General features: G+C 37.0%; 2 protein-coding genes across 9 annotated transcripts in view; one reads left to right on the top strand and one right to left on the bottom strand.

Annotated features, from left to right (window-relative positions):
• PHF3 (PHD finger protein 3) overlaps positions 1–11367 on the top strand; it is a 49273-nt gene extending 37906 nt beyond the window's left edge. For all 6 annotated transcript variants that reach the window (XM_084512617.1, XM_084512620.1, XM_084512616.1 and 3 more), the window contains 6 exons: positions 163–298; positions 678–870; positions 3411–3558; positions 5045–5134; positions 6331–6526; positions 7738–11367. In XM_084512617.1, the coding sequence (XP_084368743.1) occupies positions 163–298; positions 678–870; positions 3411–3558; positions 5045–5134; positions 6331–6526; positions 7738–9905 (2931 nt within the window). In that variant the 3' untranslated portion in view covers positions 9906–11367. The remainder of the gene's footprint in view (positions 1–162; positions 299–677; positions 871–3410; positions 3559–5044; positions 5135–6330; positions 6527–7737) is intronic.
• Positions 10791–17746, bottom strand: part of EYS (eyes shut homolog) — a 723774-nt gene continuing 716818 nt past the window's right edge. For all 3 annotated transcript variants that reach the window (XM_084512624.1, XM_084512623.1, XM_084512622.1), the window contains one exon: positions 10791–15063. In XM_084512624.1, coding sequence (XP_084368750.1) covers positions 13862–15063 — 1202 coding nt within the window. In that variant the 3' untranslated portion in view covers positions 10791–13861. The remainder of the gene's footprint in view (positions 15064–17746) is intronic.

The following is a 17746-nucleotide window of genomic DNA, read 5'->3' as shown; positions in this document are numbered from 1 at the left end:
CTTGGGTAACAGAGACTTGATAACTTCTAGGTTATAGACCTGAAGAGAAAATTTTATCTGAAGGGAAGAAAACACCATAAATAAAGTGAAGGAATATAAACAGAAATATTAGGAAAATTAACAGAAGAAAAAAGCTAACTGAAATGTTTTGACTTTCCTTAGGAACCTAATATGACAAAGATGTTTGAGAAGTCAGAGGAAGCTGACAAAGATAAAGAAGGAAATGAATCTGCAACTCCAGACACCACAAGTCAACACAAAAATCATCTCTTCGATCTTAACTGCAAAATCTGTATAGGTAATTTTGAGAAGCACGTTTATTTAAATGCATCATGCACCAAGGCAAAGAGGAAAATCCTTGTTATGAGTGTATGTGCTATCATTGATTTGCAGTAGAAATAACAGCATGGTTTGGGTTGGAAGGAACCTTAAAGATCATCTACTTCCAACCCCTCTGCCGTGGGCAGGGACACCTTGTATTAGATCAGGTTGCCCAGGACCTCATCCAGCCTGGTCTTGAACATCTCCAGGGATGGGGCATATTGGAGCAAATAATACATTTATCATATCACACTGCAATGGCTATATTGTATTTTTGGTTCATCTTCCTTGTCTACAGAGGAAGTCCACTTTGTTTATTTAATAAAACAAACAAAATTTTACTTCATTCTTTGCAGGTCGAATGGCACCACCTACTGATGATATTTCTGCAAAAAAAGTGAAGGTGTCTGTTGGAGTTGCACGGAAACAATCAGACAATGAAGCAGAGAGCATTGCAGAATCACTTTCTTCAACATCATGTATTTTAGCTTCAGAATTATTGGAAGATGATAAACAAGACTTATCCAAATCATTCTCACCTCTCCCAAAGTAATATAAACTGAAAAAAACGGTGTTTTTAATGAAACACATTATTTCTATCATTAACATATTATGACTAACATTATTTTTTGATGGCGTTTCATAGCCTGTTTGTATAGTGGAAGTAGTACACCTTTTCTTAGGATTGGGGTTATTTGCTGGAGTACATAATGCTATTCATTTATATAAATAATGCTACATATATTGTGATTACAGACTTCTCATATTTCCTTCTGGGAAAAATAAACCTCCTTATGTTTTCTGGTACAAAGATACCTAAAAATACATGTGGGTTTCTGTTAAAAAGGTCAGAGTATAGATTTCATACTGTATTGTGCTATTAAGGGACATAATATTTACAGTGCTGCAATCAAAGTGTGTGTGTGTGTGTTTGTGTATATATAATGTTAGGGACTTTGAGGTTGCTCTAGATAGACCAATGTAAATGATAAACCAGCTTAGTTACAAACCTCCAAAAAATAACTAGCGCTTAAAAATCTTGCCCAAATGAACTGTGAGTATTAAGTACGGTGGATCTGTTGCCTTACAGTTAGCACTAATGTCCATGGTCTTTGTTAGGGTTGTTAAGACCAGAGATCTCAGTGTGAGAAGCTGAAACTGAAGTTATGCCATCCTTCTCACCTGTTTTCTCAGCAGTGGTGTTCTGCGCTGTCTGTACTCTCTCCAAAACAAAAGGGGAAAGATGGAGAAATCTCATTTGTTCCCAACACTGTGTTTTGTTTGTTTGTTTTTTTACAGTCTTGGTGTTTCCAGGCATCTTCCTTGCTTGTTGTGCCAGATTGTTTTTGTTCTGTCATCATCACATTTCTCTCTCCTGCCTGCCCTACATCTCTTGTTACCTTGCAGATTTTGTTACTGTTTACAAATGCTTCTTGTACCCCGTCTGGAAGCAAAGCAACAACTCTTCATTTGCCCCTTTGCAGTTACTGATTATTTTATGCTTTGCTATGTTACAGAATGCTTTTGTGTTGTGGCTGCTTATGTTGTTAGCAATGTTATGTTTCTTTAAAAAAAAAAAAAAAAAAGTATATACTGTTTCCTGTTACACAGTTCCAATGTGGTTTGTTTGTTTTTTTTTTTCATTTGTGGTAAGGTAAGGAAATACTATTTATATCGTGCTTACTATGCGTTTTCATTATGGTATGCACCAGGCTACAGTCAGGTCTGGTATGAGTAATACTTAGAGAACAGTCATTATAATGTTGAGTTAATGTAGGAAGGATTTTCATCTGAAAGAAGAATAGTTTTATCTTTCAGTATTTCTAGCCATGTCAGACTGTGTATTTTGGGATGCTGATAACTCTTCCACATTTAGAAGAAAACCACAGAGCAAATGGCAAAAAGCAGCAGCAATAATTTCTAAACCTGTTGTCTTACTCTCTTTAAGATGAAAATGTGGTAGCTATTCTTGAACACACGGGTTTTGTAGACCCCTTCTGTTGGAGAATTTTTTCTCTTTAGTCCTTGCCCTCCCCTTCTTTCCTTGGCTTGTAATTTAGCCAGTCTGTCAGTATGGGTTTTGCTGTTTGCCGTCAGCTCTCTTCATTTTCTTCCCCCCCCTCTCTCTTCTCTCTGCTAAAGGCAAATTGCAATTTATGAGGCTATATTTTCTGGTTTACAAGAGGTGTTTCTAGAAAATCATTGACTCTCAGTTATTTAGAAATGACCAGTGTCCATAATGAAATTCAGCCTTTATCAGAGCAGTGCAATCCTTCACCAAGGACAGTGGACTTTGAATCTTCAGCAAACTATTCTAAAAACAAAGAAGTAATTTCTAGGGTAGACAGAAAGAAACACCAGTTATTGTGTTACTATTGCAGCACAGCACTTGTTACTAGTGAGTGGCTAGCTTACCATTGCTAGTAGCATGCCTAGAGTGTTTTAATAAGTACGAGTTTGGAAAAAAAATAAATATGTCTGTAATTTAAAAAATTAGCTGTAATGTCTTTGCTGAGGAAACCCCCAGGTTGAAAAACACTCTCCTGTGAAATTATTCAAGTCTTTCAGTTTATGTCTTGCAACTGTTTTCTGTTAAAGTGTGTGTGAGGAAACGCCTTGTGCAGGTGATGATATTGGAATTCAGAAGAGGTACTCACAGAGCTTGTGGATGTGATGCATGAGTGAGAGCAGCTAGCCCGTGGGCCAGTGACAAGCAAGGGGAAAGCAGATACTCAAGTGGTGGGTAGACAGTGTTGCAAGCAGAAGTAGGAGCTTGGAAAGCAAGGTGAAGATAAGCCAACAGTTCAGTGTCATCTCCCCCCCGGTGCAGGGGAAGATCTTAACTTCTGTGTGCTCCAATGATAGTGAACTAACGTGCTGCTTATCTGATGGTCCTTCATGTAACACATCTGCTCCTGTAGAAGGAAAGAAATAAGATTGTCTGCCTATCTCTTTTCGTAGACCCTCGAATATGCTTAACTGAAAAATAAAATTCTTAATGATAGGTAACCTGTTTTACAAAGAAAGGTGATTATTTACGTGATCTGACATGTCACATTCTAAACAAAGTGTTGTCTGTCTTTTTTCAGATCAGAAACACCTGGTACTGTAGAGTGTGAAAGTCTGTTTCTGGCACGCCTGAATTTCATCTGGAAGGGTTTCATCAACATGCCTTCTGTGGCAAAGTTTGTTATTAAGGCTTATCCAGTGTCTGGCTCTTTTGAGTATTTGACAGAGGTATTTACATTTCTTGCAAAGAACGAACAATTAATTTATTAACTTTAGTGACTTGTTTACCATAGACTAATAATAGTATAATGATGAAAGGCAGTGAAGCATGATCGCTATACTGAGTTGAAGTACTTGTGGGAGGAAATAGGATAGGTAAGGTTTATATGTATTTACAAGTAATGTATTTCTCCCTACGTGGACCCACGGTTCATCAGGACTCAAATTCTCTGAATCCCTGAAATGTTTAAGATGTTTTGTTCTCACGTTTCTTGAGGATGAATAGCAGAATTTACAGAGCTGGCTTCATAAGGGTTGAATCGTTTCTAGTTTATTATGGAGTATCTTCTATATTACAAATTAACAGGGAAAGGCAGGACAAAATTTGCTACTGAAATAATCATCTCAGTGGCATCTGTTTTCTGAATTAGAGGTGGAAAAGTGAATGATCAGTTTTTAATTCAAAGCAATAAACAAGTCAGACACCTCTTTTCCAAAAACGGATACTGTTGGTGGTTTCTTTTAACATTACGTGAAGTCTCATTTTCTGCAGTAAAAACCTGCATAACAGGAATTGTATTTTTGCCAATCTGGTGGCAGTTGTATTCGTAATCTCCACTGTAAGACTAAATTGTCCTTTATATATATTTATATGTAAGTATAAATAAATATATAATAATAATTATTATTATCATATACTATAATTATATATAATAATTACATTAATAATAATTATACTATAATAATTATATATGTATGTAGTATTCAGTATCTGAGGCAGGAAATGGATGCAACTGCTTATAACAGTTGTCTTTGCAGCATAAAATAAAGATCAAAATCTCATATAAGGCTAAGTGTTACTTCTCACCAGTGACACAGGAAGCATCAGCTGTCTAATTAAATGGCGTTAAGTCTTTTATTAATGTGCTTATCTTTACTTGGCTGTAAATCTTTAGTGTAGTGCAGGGCATGCAGTACCCTTTAGCCCATGTACTTTGCATAGCTCTTCTGCTCTACTTCAAAATGACTTTTTCCTAAGTTGTTCTGAAATTATTCTGGAAGTCTGTTTATGTCACTGGTGAATAGTGAACTCAGTAGTATCTGAGAACAAATTTTTGTCTATATGCATCTATAAGTAGATTGCATTTTTTTTCTCATGATTAAGATTTTGAAAGCTTGTATTCTTTGATAGGTGTAGGGCTTGCATAACAGTTTAATTTTAAAGATAGCTTGTGTTTACAGTTAGTGTTACTGAAATAAATGATTTTGGAAGATGTAGATGAACAGCGTTGAATGATAACTAATTTATTACTAATAATTGATTTTGCACTGAAAATCTTAATACAAATATACAAAATCTAAATGTAAATTACTTTTTTCTAATGTTGTAACTTCTACTGACTTTTAAAATTAGAATTTAAGAACTATAAAAATTATGTTTTGAATATATGAAACAAATATATTGGATTCTGATTTCTGTTGTCCTTTCTCATAGGATTTACCTGATAGTATTCAAGTAGGTGGCAGGATATCTCCTCACACTGTCTGGGAGTATGTAGAAAAAATCAAAGCTTCAGGGACCAAGGTAAGAAATCTTACGTATTGAAGGCTTGCTTAACTTACATTCTGTTTACCCTGGACATCTTTTCTTCCTGGGACATTTGCAAAATACATAACAGTTTATGGATAACTCATGGTTACATTAAATGGGATGGGTGGCAGCTGTTGGCATTTGTTTTCTATCTAACCTCAATTGGTCAGGTGTTGTTCAAGAACACTTACATTCTTTTGCAACATACACAACTTCATATGTCTTAAGTGTTACTTTCTAGTTTCTGTACTGTTACAATATGTAAAACCACCTTAGTGGCCCAAGATGGACTTGTACCGCTGCGTGCAGGTTGTCCTTCTGCTGGAGAGCCCCAAACTAGACACAGTACTCCAGTTGCTATCTCACAAGTGCTGAATAGAAAGGAACAATTGTTTCCCTTGACCTGCTGGCTGCTGTGCTTCTGACACCCAGTATACAGTTGGCTTTCCATGCAACATGGGTGGTATTGCTGGTTCATATTCAGCTTGCCCACCAGGATCCACACATCCTTTTATGCCATGCTGCTTCCTAGCCTGTCCTGGTTCCCAGGGATACTCCTCTAAAGGTACAAGATTTTGCATTTGCCTTGGCTGATGTTTATGAGGTTCTGGTCAACCTGCTAAGGTCCCTCTGAAGAGCAGCCTGCCTTTTGGCACATCAGCCACTGTCCCTAATCAGGTGTCATCTTGGTTTTGCAAAGAGTCTCCTGTTCCATCTTCCCAGTCATTAAGTCATTAAACAGCATCAGCCCCAGCATCAACTGCTGAGCTGGGTTTTAGATGTAAGTTTGGGATTCAGATGCTGGTCTTGCTTTAGTATTAATTAATAGCTTAGCCATGAAAGACAATACAAGGCAAATCTTTCTAGTAATGTTAAGCATTAGGGAGGGGAATAATTTAGGGAAGCATGCCAGCTTCCACTTAAGCTTGTTATTTTGCAGGCTGATAAAAGTTAGCTTGTCATAGAGTAATTTATTTATTTAAATTCTAAATGCTTTTTGTTTGCTTTTTCCATTTGCTTTAATTACTTTTGACCTTGTCTCTATTCCTTCTACCTCCTCTGTTCTCTGCATTTCTGGGGAGACACTTTGTTTTCTTCTTTGAACTATGCCTTTAAATGAAGAATAGCCATTGAACAATTGAAATTACATTTTATATATATGTATCTTTTTTTTCTCTTTTTCTAAACAGGAAATCTGTGTAGTTCGCTTTACGCCTGTAACTGAAGAGGATCAGATATCCTATGCTTTGTTGTTTGCATATTTCAGCAGCAGAAAACGTTACGGTGTAGCTGCCAATAACATGAAGCAAGTGAAAGATTTGTATCTCATCCCATTAGGTTCCTCAGATAAAGTCCCACATCATCTTGTGCCTTTTGATGGGCCCGGTAAGTACAGCATGGAATTTGGAAGTTTGTTACTGTTTTTCATTTATATAAGCTTGTAACAGAAAAGAAAAAATAATTTTAAAAGATGGTTAATGATTTTTTGAAAAATAACAGTTATTCTGTTGAAACATGTCATGGTTTTTCCAGCGTCATATTTGCTTCCTTGAGAAGACATTAATTTCCAATTTTAAGACTATTCTGATAATTAAATGTACTTTTGCTGAAAAAAATAACTGAATAATTTTGTTTCATGTTTTATTGCATAATTCCTCTAACCCAGATTTCTTTGTGGTTGCTATCTCAGAAAATTCGGTGACACAGGTAACCTTTGATAGTAATCCTACTGAGCGCCAAGTTGATACTGTAACTTAAAAATAGTATTTTTCATTATTTGAAATATACTCGCTCCTTTTTTTTTTTGCTTTCACTTGAAGTGTTCCAAACATTTTAAAAAGGGAAGGAAAAAAAAAAAACACAAAACAAACAAAACAGACACGTAAAGTTTAAAAACAGCAAGAAATAAAAAGCTCCTGAAATGTTTGTCATTTGTTGCTTAAGCCTGAGTTCTTGAGTTCTTTTGTGCCAATTTATTTTGGTTATTAAAAAAATTGCAGATGATTTCATTTTAGATGGGTGGGGATGAAACTTAAGAGGGGATAAGCTACAAGTCATAATTTTCTTTGCAACAACCTAAATTAGAACAAAATGCATATGGAAGAGAGAATAGTAGACCTTGAAACATGGTGCCCTTCTGGAATAAGGGAAGCATTTTGGAAAGTCAGGCTTGGTCAAACCTTTGAGGAAATGTATCCAACACAAATTGATTACCAGACTTCTTTGTTGCAAGTGGTATATTGTTTCTTTTTTTTTTTTTTTTTTACTCTTGTGCTTTGGTGTCACTGTAGCTCACTTAGATGTTTAACTTTTTTTCTTACATGACTAGACATCCTTTATAACAGTCTTGTGTTCTGTATTTGGAAGTTATACTGGGTGATAAAGTACTTAAAGCAATTTTAATTTGCTATAGTTGAAGGCGTAATTTTCATGTTGGAAATAGTTCTGATTTTAAGTTCTGCTTAATGATGGAAATCTCAAATGTCATAAAGTGTATAATTTCCATAATATATAAGTTTGTGGGTTATTTTTGTTAAAAATGAGTGCCTTAACCAAAATATAAGTAGATGATAATTTGCTGTTACAATTTTGTGCAGGGATTGAATTGCATCGACCAAATTTATTACTGGGATTGATAATTCGGCAGAAAATGAAGAGACAGATTACTGCTGTTACAAGTGTTACTAGTAGTTTTGTGGACGAAGCTTCTGAAAGTACCTTGAGTAGCTTGCCGCCAGAGAAGAAAAGCAAGCCAAACAAACCTGAGGTCTCTCATAATGACTTGGTACTAGAAGACGAAGAGGAAAATGATTTTTTTAATTCCTTCACAGCAGTGCTACACAAGCAGAGAAACAAACCTCAACAGTCTAATACAGATGATCTTTCAGCAGTAATTGAACCGTTAGTGGAAAGTACAAAACATGAACCACCAAAGCCTCTCCGATTTCTTCCTGGAGTCCTGGTTGGGTGGGAGAATCAGCCTTCCACGCTGGAGCTAGCAAATAAACCATTGCCAGTGGATGATATTCTTCAAAGCCTGTTGGGTACGACAGGGCAGGCATATGAACAAAGTAAGCCAGAGACGAGTCCCAGTGAAGACATACCTTTATTAAATGAACAAACAACTTCAAAAGAAGAAAACATGGATGTTGCTGAAGTAGCTACTGAAGTCAGTGAGACAAAGGCTAGTTCAGATGATACACAAGAATCCACTAATGCTACCGCACCTGGGGATGCAGCAGTTGTAGGGACTTCAAGTTCTGCAAGGAGTGCTGGAACTTTGATAGGACTTAGTCTAAAGGGAAAGCCTCCTGATGTCTCCACAGAAGCATTTTTAGCAAATTTATCTGCTCAGTCACAGAATAAAGAAACTGAAGAAAGTAAAGAAAATGATTCAAAGCGGCAATTGCCTGACAAGGATAATACTGCACAGGAAACTAGAAGGACAGCAAATTCCAGCTTTTCTTCTTCATCAAGTGCAGGAAAAAAAAATGAGAACAATGGTAATGCAAGCTCTGCTGAAGGTACTACTGCTAATACCTCTAAATCACCACAATTTATTAACCTTAAGAGAGACCCTCGACAGGCAGCTGGACGAAGCCAGCAGACTAGTGCTTCAGAAAACAAGGAAGGGGATGCTAGCAAAAATGAAGACCGACAGAATGTTTCAGGAAATGAACAAATGGAACCAGAGAATAAACAGACTTCTGGAGAAATGGGATTAAACCCGTATCAAAGCGATGCACAAACAAATGAGATGCAGTGCAGTTCAACTGCAACAAAAGCAGATAACGCATGTGCATCACAAGCAGAAGATACCAAACAGTCACAGGAAGATGCACTGATGCAAAACATTGAAACAGTGAACTCTTTTAGAAGAGGACCAGCAGCAACTTCATCTCATTTTGAAACTGAAAATTCTTCTCGTTCTGAGTTTATTTCCAAAGTCCCAAGCCCTGGCAGCTTCTCATCTGTTAGACCTCCGCAACAGAATTTTCAGCATCCTAAGTCTAATCCACCTGGATTTCAGTTTCAGGCTCCTGCACCTCATAACTTCCCTCCACAAAACAACCCTATGTTTGGATTTCCTCCTCATTTACCACCTCCACTTCTTCCTCCTCCAGGCTTTGGCTTTCCTCAAAATCCGATGATGCCATGGCCACCTGTAGCTCATTTATCAGGTCAGCCACCACACTATGCTGGACCCATTGCACAAGGGCTACCAGTGGCTCACAAACAATCCAGATTTTTGGGGCCAGAAAATTTTTTTCAGGGTAAAGACACTAGGAGACCAGAAAGACGTCATAGCGATCCTTGGGGCAGACAAGAACAGCAATTGGAGAGAGGGTTCAGTAGAGGAAAAAATGATCAACACAGACAAAGATTTTATAGTGACTCTCAGCACCAAAAGAAAGAAAGACAAGAAAAAGAGTGGAACAATGAAAAATACTGGGAGCAAGATTCTGAAAGAAATAGACGCAGAGACAGAAACCAGGAAAAAGAGAGAGAGAGGAAGAGTAGAGAGGAAGGACATAGAGACAAAGAAAAATTGCGGCTTCCACACAGTGATAGGGGTGCTGATGGAAAATGCCCCAGAGAGACTAGAAATCCAGAAAAAAAGACGGAAAAGCCTAAGACGGAAGAGCAGGATCAAGAAAAAGATAAGGAGAGGGAGAAAAGTAAAGAGAAGCATAGAGAACGAGAAAGCGATAAGAACAGAGATAGACATAGGGACCACAGTGACAGAAGTAAAAGCAAAAGGTAAAAAGATGCAGGCAGTCTTTTAAAATCCTATTTAAATAAACTGTTAGATTAATGTCGTAAAACTTTGTATAAAAAGAAAAAAAGCCTGCTAGGATTGTGCCATCTTTTTTATTCAGTGTTGGTGTTTTGCAGAAACAAGTCTGTGTTTTGGTACCATTCAATGTACCAATACTCATCCTTTTTTCATTATACCAACTATCGCTAGAAGTAGGAGTTTAATATTTTTAAAGATTTTACATTGCTGTATATTCAAAATTTTAAAGATTTCTTTTATTAATATGCAATAAAGGCTTAGAAATTTTCTTAGCTGATAAAGTTGGCTTTAGTCAAGTCTGCAATATAGTCGCTGCCTTTGGTAATTTGTGCTCTCTTCTGTTTTAAGATGCTCTGATAATTTTAAAGATGAATTTCATACGATAACCTTCTTTTTAAATTGCACTCTTTTTATGGATTGTAGCAAAGCCTCAGAGTCCACACATTCTACAACAAAATATAATATGCTCGGCGATGTGAAGAGTTTTTTAAATTATTCAGTAGTACAATAAAATAATTCAAGTGTATTTCATCGGTTTTTCAAGTATTTCCTAAGCATCTAAAGCAGTCTGTGACCAGAAATTGGAAGGCTGAGCTGCTCGAATGTTATTGCTTTAAACTGCACTTGTTTTAATAAGAAAGCATTTTTAACCTAAGTTCTTGAAAATATGATTTGTGGTAGTTGATTCATTTCTCCCACCATTTTCCATGCTTCAAAAACTTGAATACCTAAGCTTGTACATTACTTTGTGTTTTGCTATCCTTTTTACTGTAAAATGTAAATATTTTAAGGGATATTTTGATTCTAAAATGATAAAACTTTCTCACATACTGTGTGTGTTTGATTTCATAGGTGTGAAAATGTAGACTAAATGAATATAGCAGGCTAAGTTGTACAATGCCACACTGGTCTTATGGCTAAGTCATTCTGAGTTTTGGGGGGGGTGAAGAAAGGGGAGAAAGGTAGAGGGAAATTTGTACCATTGGGACTTTCAGTAAATTGACTGCCATCCATTTCAGAAACTAAAAGGCAGAAAAAAAAAGAAAAAAAAAGAAAAAAAAAAAAAAAGACAACCTGAATACAAACTAAAATCTCCTGCTCTTACCCTTCCTTAAATACCCTGGTCATTTTGTCTAGTCTGTTAGAAACAAGAAAAACATTCCATTATGTAAACCAAAAATTAGGTTTATTGTCCTGTTTCTCAGTGTTCTGTTTTTTATTTTGAGTACATTACCTTATGTATGGACATCGCATTTTGCACTTTGCTGTAGAAAAGCCTCTTCTTTTTCAGAAGGTCATTTCAGTCTAACAACACACTAATAACTGTTCATTTTAATTATGGATGTATTTTAAAGTAAAATTTCATTTGGGTACCCTGCAGATAGATTCACAGTCAATTCAACTAAAATAAAAAGAATCTTACACCAAATGAAGGGGGCAGTAGCCTTTTATTCAGTGATGTTTCTTAGCCTCATAATTGAGAAGCTTCTAAAGGGAAAAATCCTCTGTTAGTAACCAGAAGCAATATTTATCCTTCTGAATTTTGTAGTGTGATAAAATGACATTAAATTAGCCTTTTCCAAATTAATTCCATGATCTTGATAGCAGTAGTGCCACCGATTACATCAGGTAATAATATGCACACGTTGTGTTGCTTAAACATTTACCCCAGTGTTCTTTAGATATAAAACTGCACCACAACCTTGGTTTGTGTTTGAAATCCATTTTAAATCAGTAGCTTTGCTCGTGAAGGTTTTCTTTTGACTTGTCCAAAGGTGCTCTAAAAATAAACTGTTAGTGGTGAAAATCGCAGCTGCCTGCACTGAAGAGAATGGGAGTGCTTTCTGTCAGAATTACCAGAAGCATTTTGTTTGGAAAGAGTAAGTAAACATTTCCCAAGCTTGCCGAGTGCTTTACTACCTGCCTCTTGTATGCGAAGCCTGAAGAGTGCCAAAGTGAAAAAGCTCTGGAGGTAGAGTTTGAAGATTTTAAATGAACAGGCAGAGACAGCTGACAGAATTTGGTCCTAGAACTTGAGTTAAGGTAATAGGAACAACTACCACTGCTGCAGGGGTGAAGGACTGTTGTCTTCTCCATTGCCTTCAGTCACTCTCCCTCTGACACTGGTGTTAGCTGGGAATGCTCTGATTAATTGTTACTTGTTTTATGCTGAATCACTGCTCAGACCACAAAAAGCAGCGTGCACTCGTGGGGAACTGGCAGTACACCAGGAACCCCAGAGAGAACAGGATAAACCCTAAAGACGCTCCCTTCCCCAGCATCACATGGCCTTAAAAGGCCCTTCTAAGAGAAACGAAGAGGAGAAGAATCTGGAGCCAGCTCAAATGCCAAATAGGCTTTGTGAGCTGCCGTTACTTGTTGGAAAGAGGGGAGGAAGCTCTGCTGCATCAGCCCGATCGCTTGAGGGTTCAGAGCAGCTTAAGAGGATGGAAAGAACCTCGCAAAGTTGTTTGCAAAGCCTTATTAGAACATCTTGCAGCAGTTCCATCACCCTGCCCCTCAGTTAATCTTTGAGTCATCTCTTACTGCTGGCAAGGCACTCGTTGCCACGTGCTCGTAATGGTTATGTGGCAAGTAACGTGTCACCTGGTTTTGCTGTGCCTGTTGTCTATGTTCCTGACCTGCTTTATAGGAATTAAAAAAAAATAGTTGCTTGTCCCTGATCAGTACCCACTGAAGATTTCTGTTGGGAAAATTCCCATGCAAGGAGGTAAGAGTTGATAATGTGCTTTGGAGCAATAGTAAAGTTAAAAGGGAAAAAGATAGGAAGCCATCACTACTATTTTTTATATATTTTATTTATACAGTAAGTCAGCAGTCAAATGAGGAAAACAAATGCCATCACAAATCATGTGTCTAAGCAGATTAAAATACAACTTGATTTCTTTTGTATTTATATATTGAAGTGTTCTATTTTTACTTTTGATGTTAAAAATTCAAAATAATAGTAATGGAAATTCAATTTATAGTGGCTAAAAATTTGTCTAGTAAAATCTCAACATCTCATTTAGAGGAATAAAAGCCAGAAGGTGTAGCTAAAGCAAAGCAGTTGTTCGACTTTATTAAATCTATTAGGAACTGTAGTTATTTGTAGGCAGACTGCCACTGTCCCACATTCCAGCTGTAAATAGTTAAGTTTTCATGTAGTCAAATCAGGGAGACCTCTGGTGGAGAAATACAGTAGGCATATTTTTATGCCTCAGTGGATATGTATGAGCTCAGTAATTAAGTAAAATACCTTTTCTACCCTTACGGAAGAATGATTTTAAACATAATATTTTAGCAGTCTATTAAGTTCTACTGTTTTACATAAAAGTATATGTAATGGATAGAGACTTGGAAGGTAGGAAGAACAACTTCATTACCTGAAATACAGTCATCGTGGACTTAACAATTAACTAGAGGTGTTATGATTTTATGACAGTGCATGTTATTTTTTTAACATACGCTTTTTACCTCAAGTACATTTTTTTTCCACCTACAAATACTGCTTTTTCTCTTGGTCTTAAAATTACAAACTACAGAAGAGAAGCTATGCATTCTAATAAAACTTAGTTTTGGAAAAACAGGTAGGTTGTCCTTATCTACAAACAATACTGTATTTTTGCAAGCTAATTACCATCTGTTTACAAAATTATTTCTAGCACAATAAAGAAAAAATCAGACTTCTTCAATAAAGTAAATACCAAAATGTATGTAAAAGTACTTATGAGTAAAGTAAAAATTCTGACAATATTTTATATATGCTATTAATACTCAACATTAAAAAAGAAAAGGAATTGGAGACAATTTTACTAATTGCTTTCTTACATCTGTTCCTGAATATTACACTTTCACCTAATACAAGAGGCAGGACAAAAATGAAATGTATCACTTTTAAAGGATCTTAAATAGTTTTTCAATTAATTTCTATGATCTCCATTATGGACATTATAACCTTCTGCTTTCATTAGCTGAACCTTTTTGGAATCCTGGAAGAGTGCAATATCTTTAATTTTACCAGTGAATTCCTTCTGAAAAAGCCCTGCAGTGACTGTATGGATATTTCTGCCAATTTCAAACCCACCAAAATAACAAATGCCACCATAATTTAAAGCAGTGTATTTTCTGTCTGGATCAATATCTTCAAAAATAATTAGTTCCTCATCAAGATACACCTTAATACAAGTTTGATTTTGGATTACAGTAACAAAATGCCATCTTTCATCACAACAGGTGGAGGAGTCTTTGCTGTGAATTAGAGGAACAGAGATTCTTTCACCAAGATTAATGACAACTTTTAATGTTCCATTGGCTAGACCAATGGCAAGGAAATCATTGTCTTCATCTTCAGCTTTTCCCATCCATACCATTAAGGCTTCGGCTTGATTTGTAGAAAAATTTAAAGAAATGCGGGTATATTGGAGGTCTCGTTTTCCATAAAGAGGATCTATGTATTTGATATAGGAGTTACCAACAAACTTTGCAGTAAAAAATTTGATTTTATTGTCGCAGTGTTTACCTGACCAGCCTAGTGCACACGCACAGGTATATGAGAACAACGCAGGCTGAGGAATACAGAGAGCTCGAGACCCACACCTGTTCTGTGAACAGTGAACGGATTCTTCACACGTGTTCCCTATCCACCCTTGGGGGCAAGAACAAGAAAAGCCTGAGCTTTCAACCTGGCACGTTCCATTATTTTTGCACACTGAATACCCACAAGCTGTTCCATCGCAGTCACCGACGTTGGCTCCACCTTTGGGGTCTGTCGCTGTAAGCTTCAGTTCTCTGTCATTTATAAAAATTTCTCTTATACAGCCGCTGAAACCTGTGGGTTCGTCTTCTACTGCCATTGAGTTGACAAGACTTAGAGAAGACACCCCTCCAACATAAAAATCTGTGTGCACATCTAGCGCCTTCATTCCAGCGCTGCCTTTCTGAGTAATGTTGGTACCATCCAGGTCCAGGTAGCCTTCATTGCCAACTCTTCCTGCTTTGAGCAAATGCCATGTTTTTCCATCTGCGTGGATCTTTTGAACAGCCTGTAGGATGATTGTCTTGTCTCCTAAATTATAGCGTAGCTGTATAAATCCATTTACTAATGATATACATAGAAAGTCACCTGTAGAAAACAGTGTAAAATAGTTTTACTTTTTAGAGGCAGTGTGTTGAAAAATAGCATATTCATGATCCTGATAGGCCTGCATTTCCCCAATTCAGTAACATTTTCAGTGGCCTTGTACCTTCGCTTTATATTAATTGTACAAAGGGCTATGTTCCCTCATGAGCTTCTTGTGGTTCTCCACTTTTTTTTTTCTCTTATTGGAAACTGAGCCCATGTTTTCTCAGCTTCAAAGAAACATGCCCAGCTTTCTGAAAAGCTCTGCCTTGGTACAGAGGCTAGATAACTGGGGGGTAGGAGGAAACGGGATCACTTTGGCATTCAGGGAATGTGAGTTGGTGTTCCCATGAAAAAGAATAAAGTTTTGGCTGAGATATAAATGCTACAATAAACTTAATTTCCATATGCTGAATAGAGGTTTGATGGATTTGTCAGTTTAATGACACTGAAGGTTGTCTGCACCAAACATACTCTGCTTTCCCCCCCAGCTTCTTTTTGCAACTGTGCTGTGTTGGGTTTAATGATCTGACAGCTGTAGGAGTAGATAAGCCTTTTTATTTATTTATTTAATTGCTCTTCTGGAGGCCTCCATGACAAAGAATTAGGTGGAGGTATCTTTTCTTGTACTATCAGTGTTTCTGGCCTTACAAGCAATATGAAAGGAGAGACAAAACCTCTTTGAACTATACTTACAAATGAGGAAAAAATAGGAAAAGTTAGGAAGCAGGAGCTGGAAGGAAGGTATGGAGGGTAGAGATAGAGTCTGCCAGGGAAAAATGACAGTGAGGCAGAGGAGGGCAGCAAAAGAGTTTGTGCAAACGAAGTTCACTTTTTTTTTAACTTTTTGGTATTTGCCTTCACAATTCAACTTTTTCAGTTTAACCTTACTTTTGGAAGTAATAGGTATGAGGTATATTTTTAAGTTAAGCTTACTAAATTGATAAGTTTATTAAATCTGAATGTATACTTTCCTAGTTATCAGTAAAACCTAACTTTTAATGTAGTGTTTTGCTAATGAAGAAATATTTTTAAATCGAGAAAGTACAGGTTAGTTAAAAATTCAACTTTCATAAGGGTGTACCTGTTAGTACACCGAATAAAATTTGTTTTCTTGTAGGTTTATTTATTTATTCATTCATTTATTTGTGTAAAAAAAAAAAAAAAAAAAAAAAAAAAAAAAAAAAAAAGAATCCCTGAATTACATTGCTTTTAGTAAAGTTAAAAATGAATGGCTAGAAGATTTTGGAAGTTACTCAAATTGTACCTCTCTTTTGAGCAATTGCTTAGGCTCACATTCAGAGATGTTTCAGTTCTAGTGGTGGCTGTAGAGGATGTGCTTTGTGCCTCAGCTTGCCTGTCCCGGGCACCCACAAGGAGATCAAGGAGAGGGCTTTTTGTTGTTTTGGCTCCAATCCCAACAAGCAGAGCACTTCCTTCTAGCTTTCTACCTCCAGCTGCAACAATCTGTTGTACTCACTTGCATACCTCTTTGTATGTAACTTCTTTCACCATTTCTTTTATCAGGACCTCAATCCCAAGGTAAGAAAGGAGCATCAGAACACATTTCTGAACTACCCTTTTGGTGTCCCTCAATCCTATCTGTTACCCAGGTATGCAGACTTGCATAGGGAGGTCAGTACTCATTCTTTGCTGCCTAGGAAGAAGGAAAGCATCTGACCAGATGCTGCTTAAATGAGCTGTTTGCTTGTCTGTAATGTAATCAAGTGCTGGAGAAGCTGGAACTTCTCCAAGACTTCCCAGCCTACAGAGAAGTTTCTTGATAGCACTGCACATGTGACAATGATCTGTCTGAGATGCCATTAGAGAACAGTAGTTCAGTGAGGCCTAGCAAAGGTGGACACAGTTTCAGCAGCCTTGTTTCTGACTCAGACCTAGTGCTGCTTATCGCTATTGTACTACAGTTAGCGTTGCGGCTCTAGGTTACTCATTGCACAAGCACCTGCCCTCTAGAGTGCAAGGGGAGGTTATGGCTCAGTGTTCTGGATTCTGTTTAGCACAGGTTTGAGGCCTCTCCTCAGATAGAAGTAACTCACCCTTCTGCTAGTTGGGAACAACAAAGTTAAACTTTGTAATTTCAGCTCTCCAAGGCTCTCAGGGCACTTTCCTCAGGTTATATTCTTTCATTTTGCATATGACAACTTGCCCTTTTAGCCTCTAGCAAGAACAGCTGAGTCTTAATATAAACTTTATGATGTGAAAACTGATGCCAGAGTTCAGCTCAGTATTTCTCCATGAAGTTTACCATGCCGTAAGCAGTACTACTCAGGGACATCTGGCTTAAAATATTTTGGGACTAGAATATGAGGTGTTTTGTGCTCAGTATCCATGAAACAACTTCTTAAAGGCCAGTTATGGACTTGTCTTTGTCACTCTTCACTTTAACCGATGACATTTTCAACAAGGGACCTCTATCTGCCCTTTATCTGAGGAATGAGTTACACAGCTGAGGTTTCTGTTTATGCTATTGTAGGACTTCCAACACCTTTTTAAACAAACAGAAAGCATCCTTAGCATTGAATTTCCCTTCAGCAGTCTCATTATGGAAGGCCACAAAGCAAAGTAATTGCTACTATTTTAGCTTTAGTACTATTCAAACCCATTAAACAAAACACTAACTGGGACCAAAAACCCTTCTGAAGAAAATTGCTTTTGTTAAGAAGGA

Source organism: Aythya ferina (assembly GCF_964211825.1).
Source record: "Aythya ferina genome assembly, chromosome: 3".
Lineage (NCBI taxonomy): Eukaryota > Metazoa > Chordata > Aves > Anseriformes > Anatidae > Aythya > Aythya ferina.
This window is presented reverse-complemented; position numbering and strand designations above follow the sequence as displayed.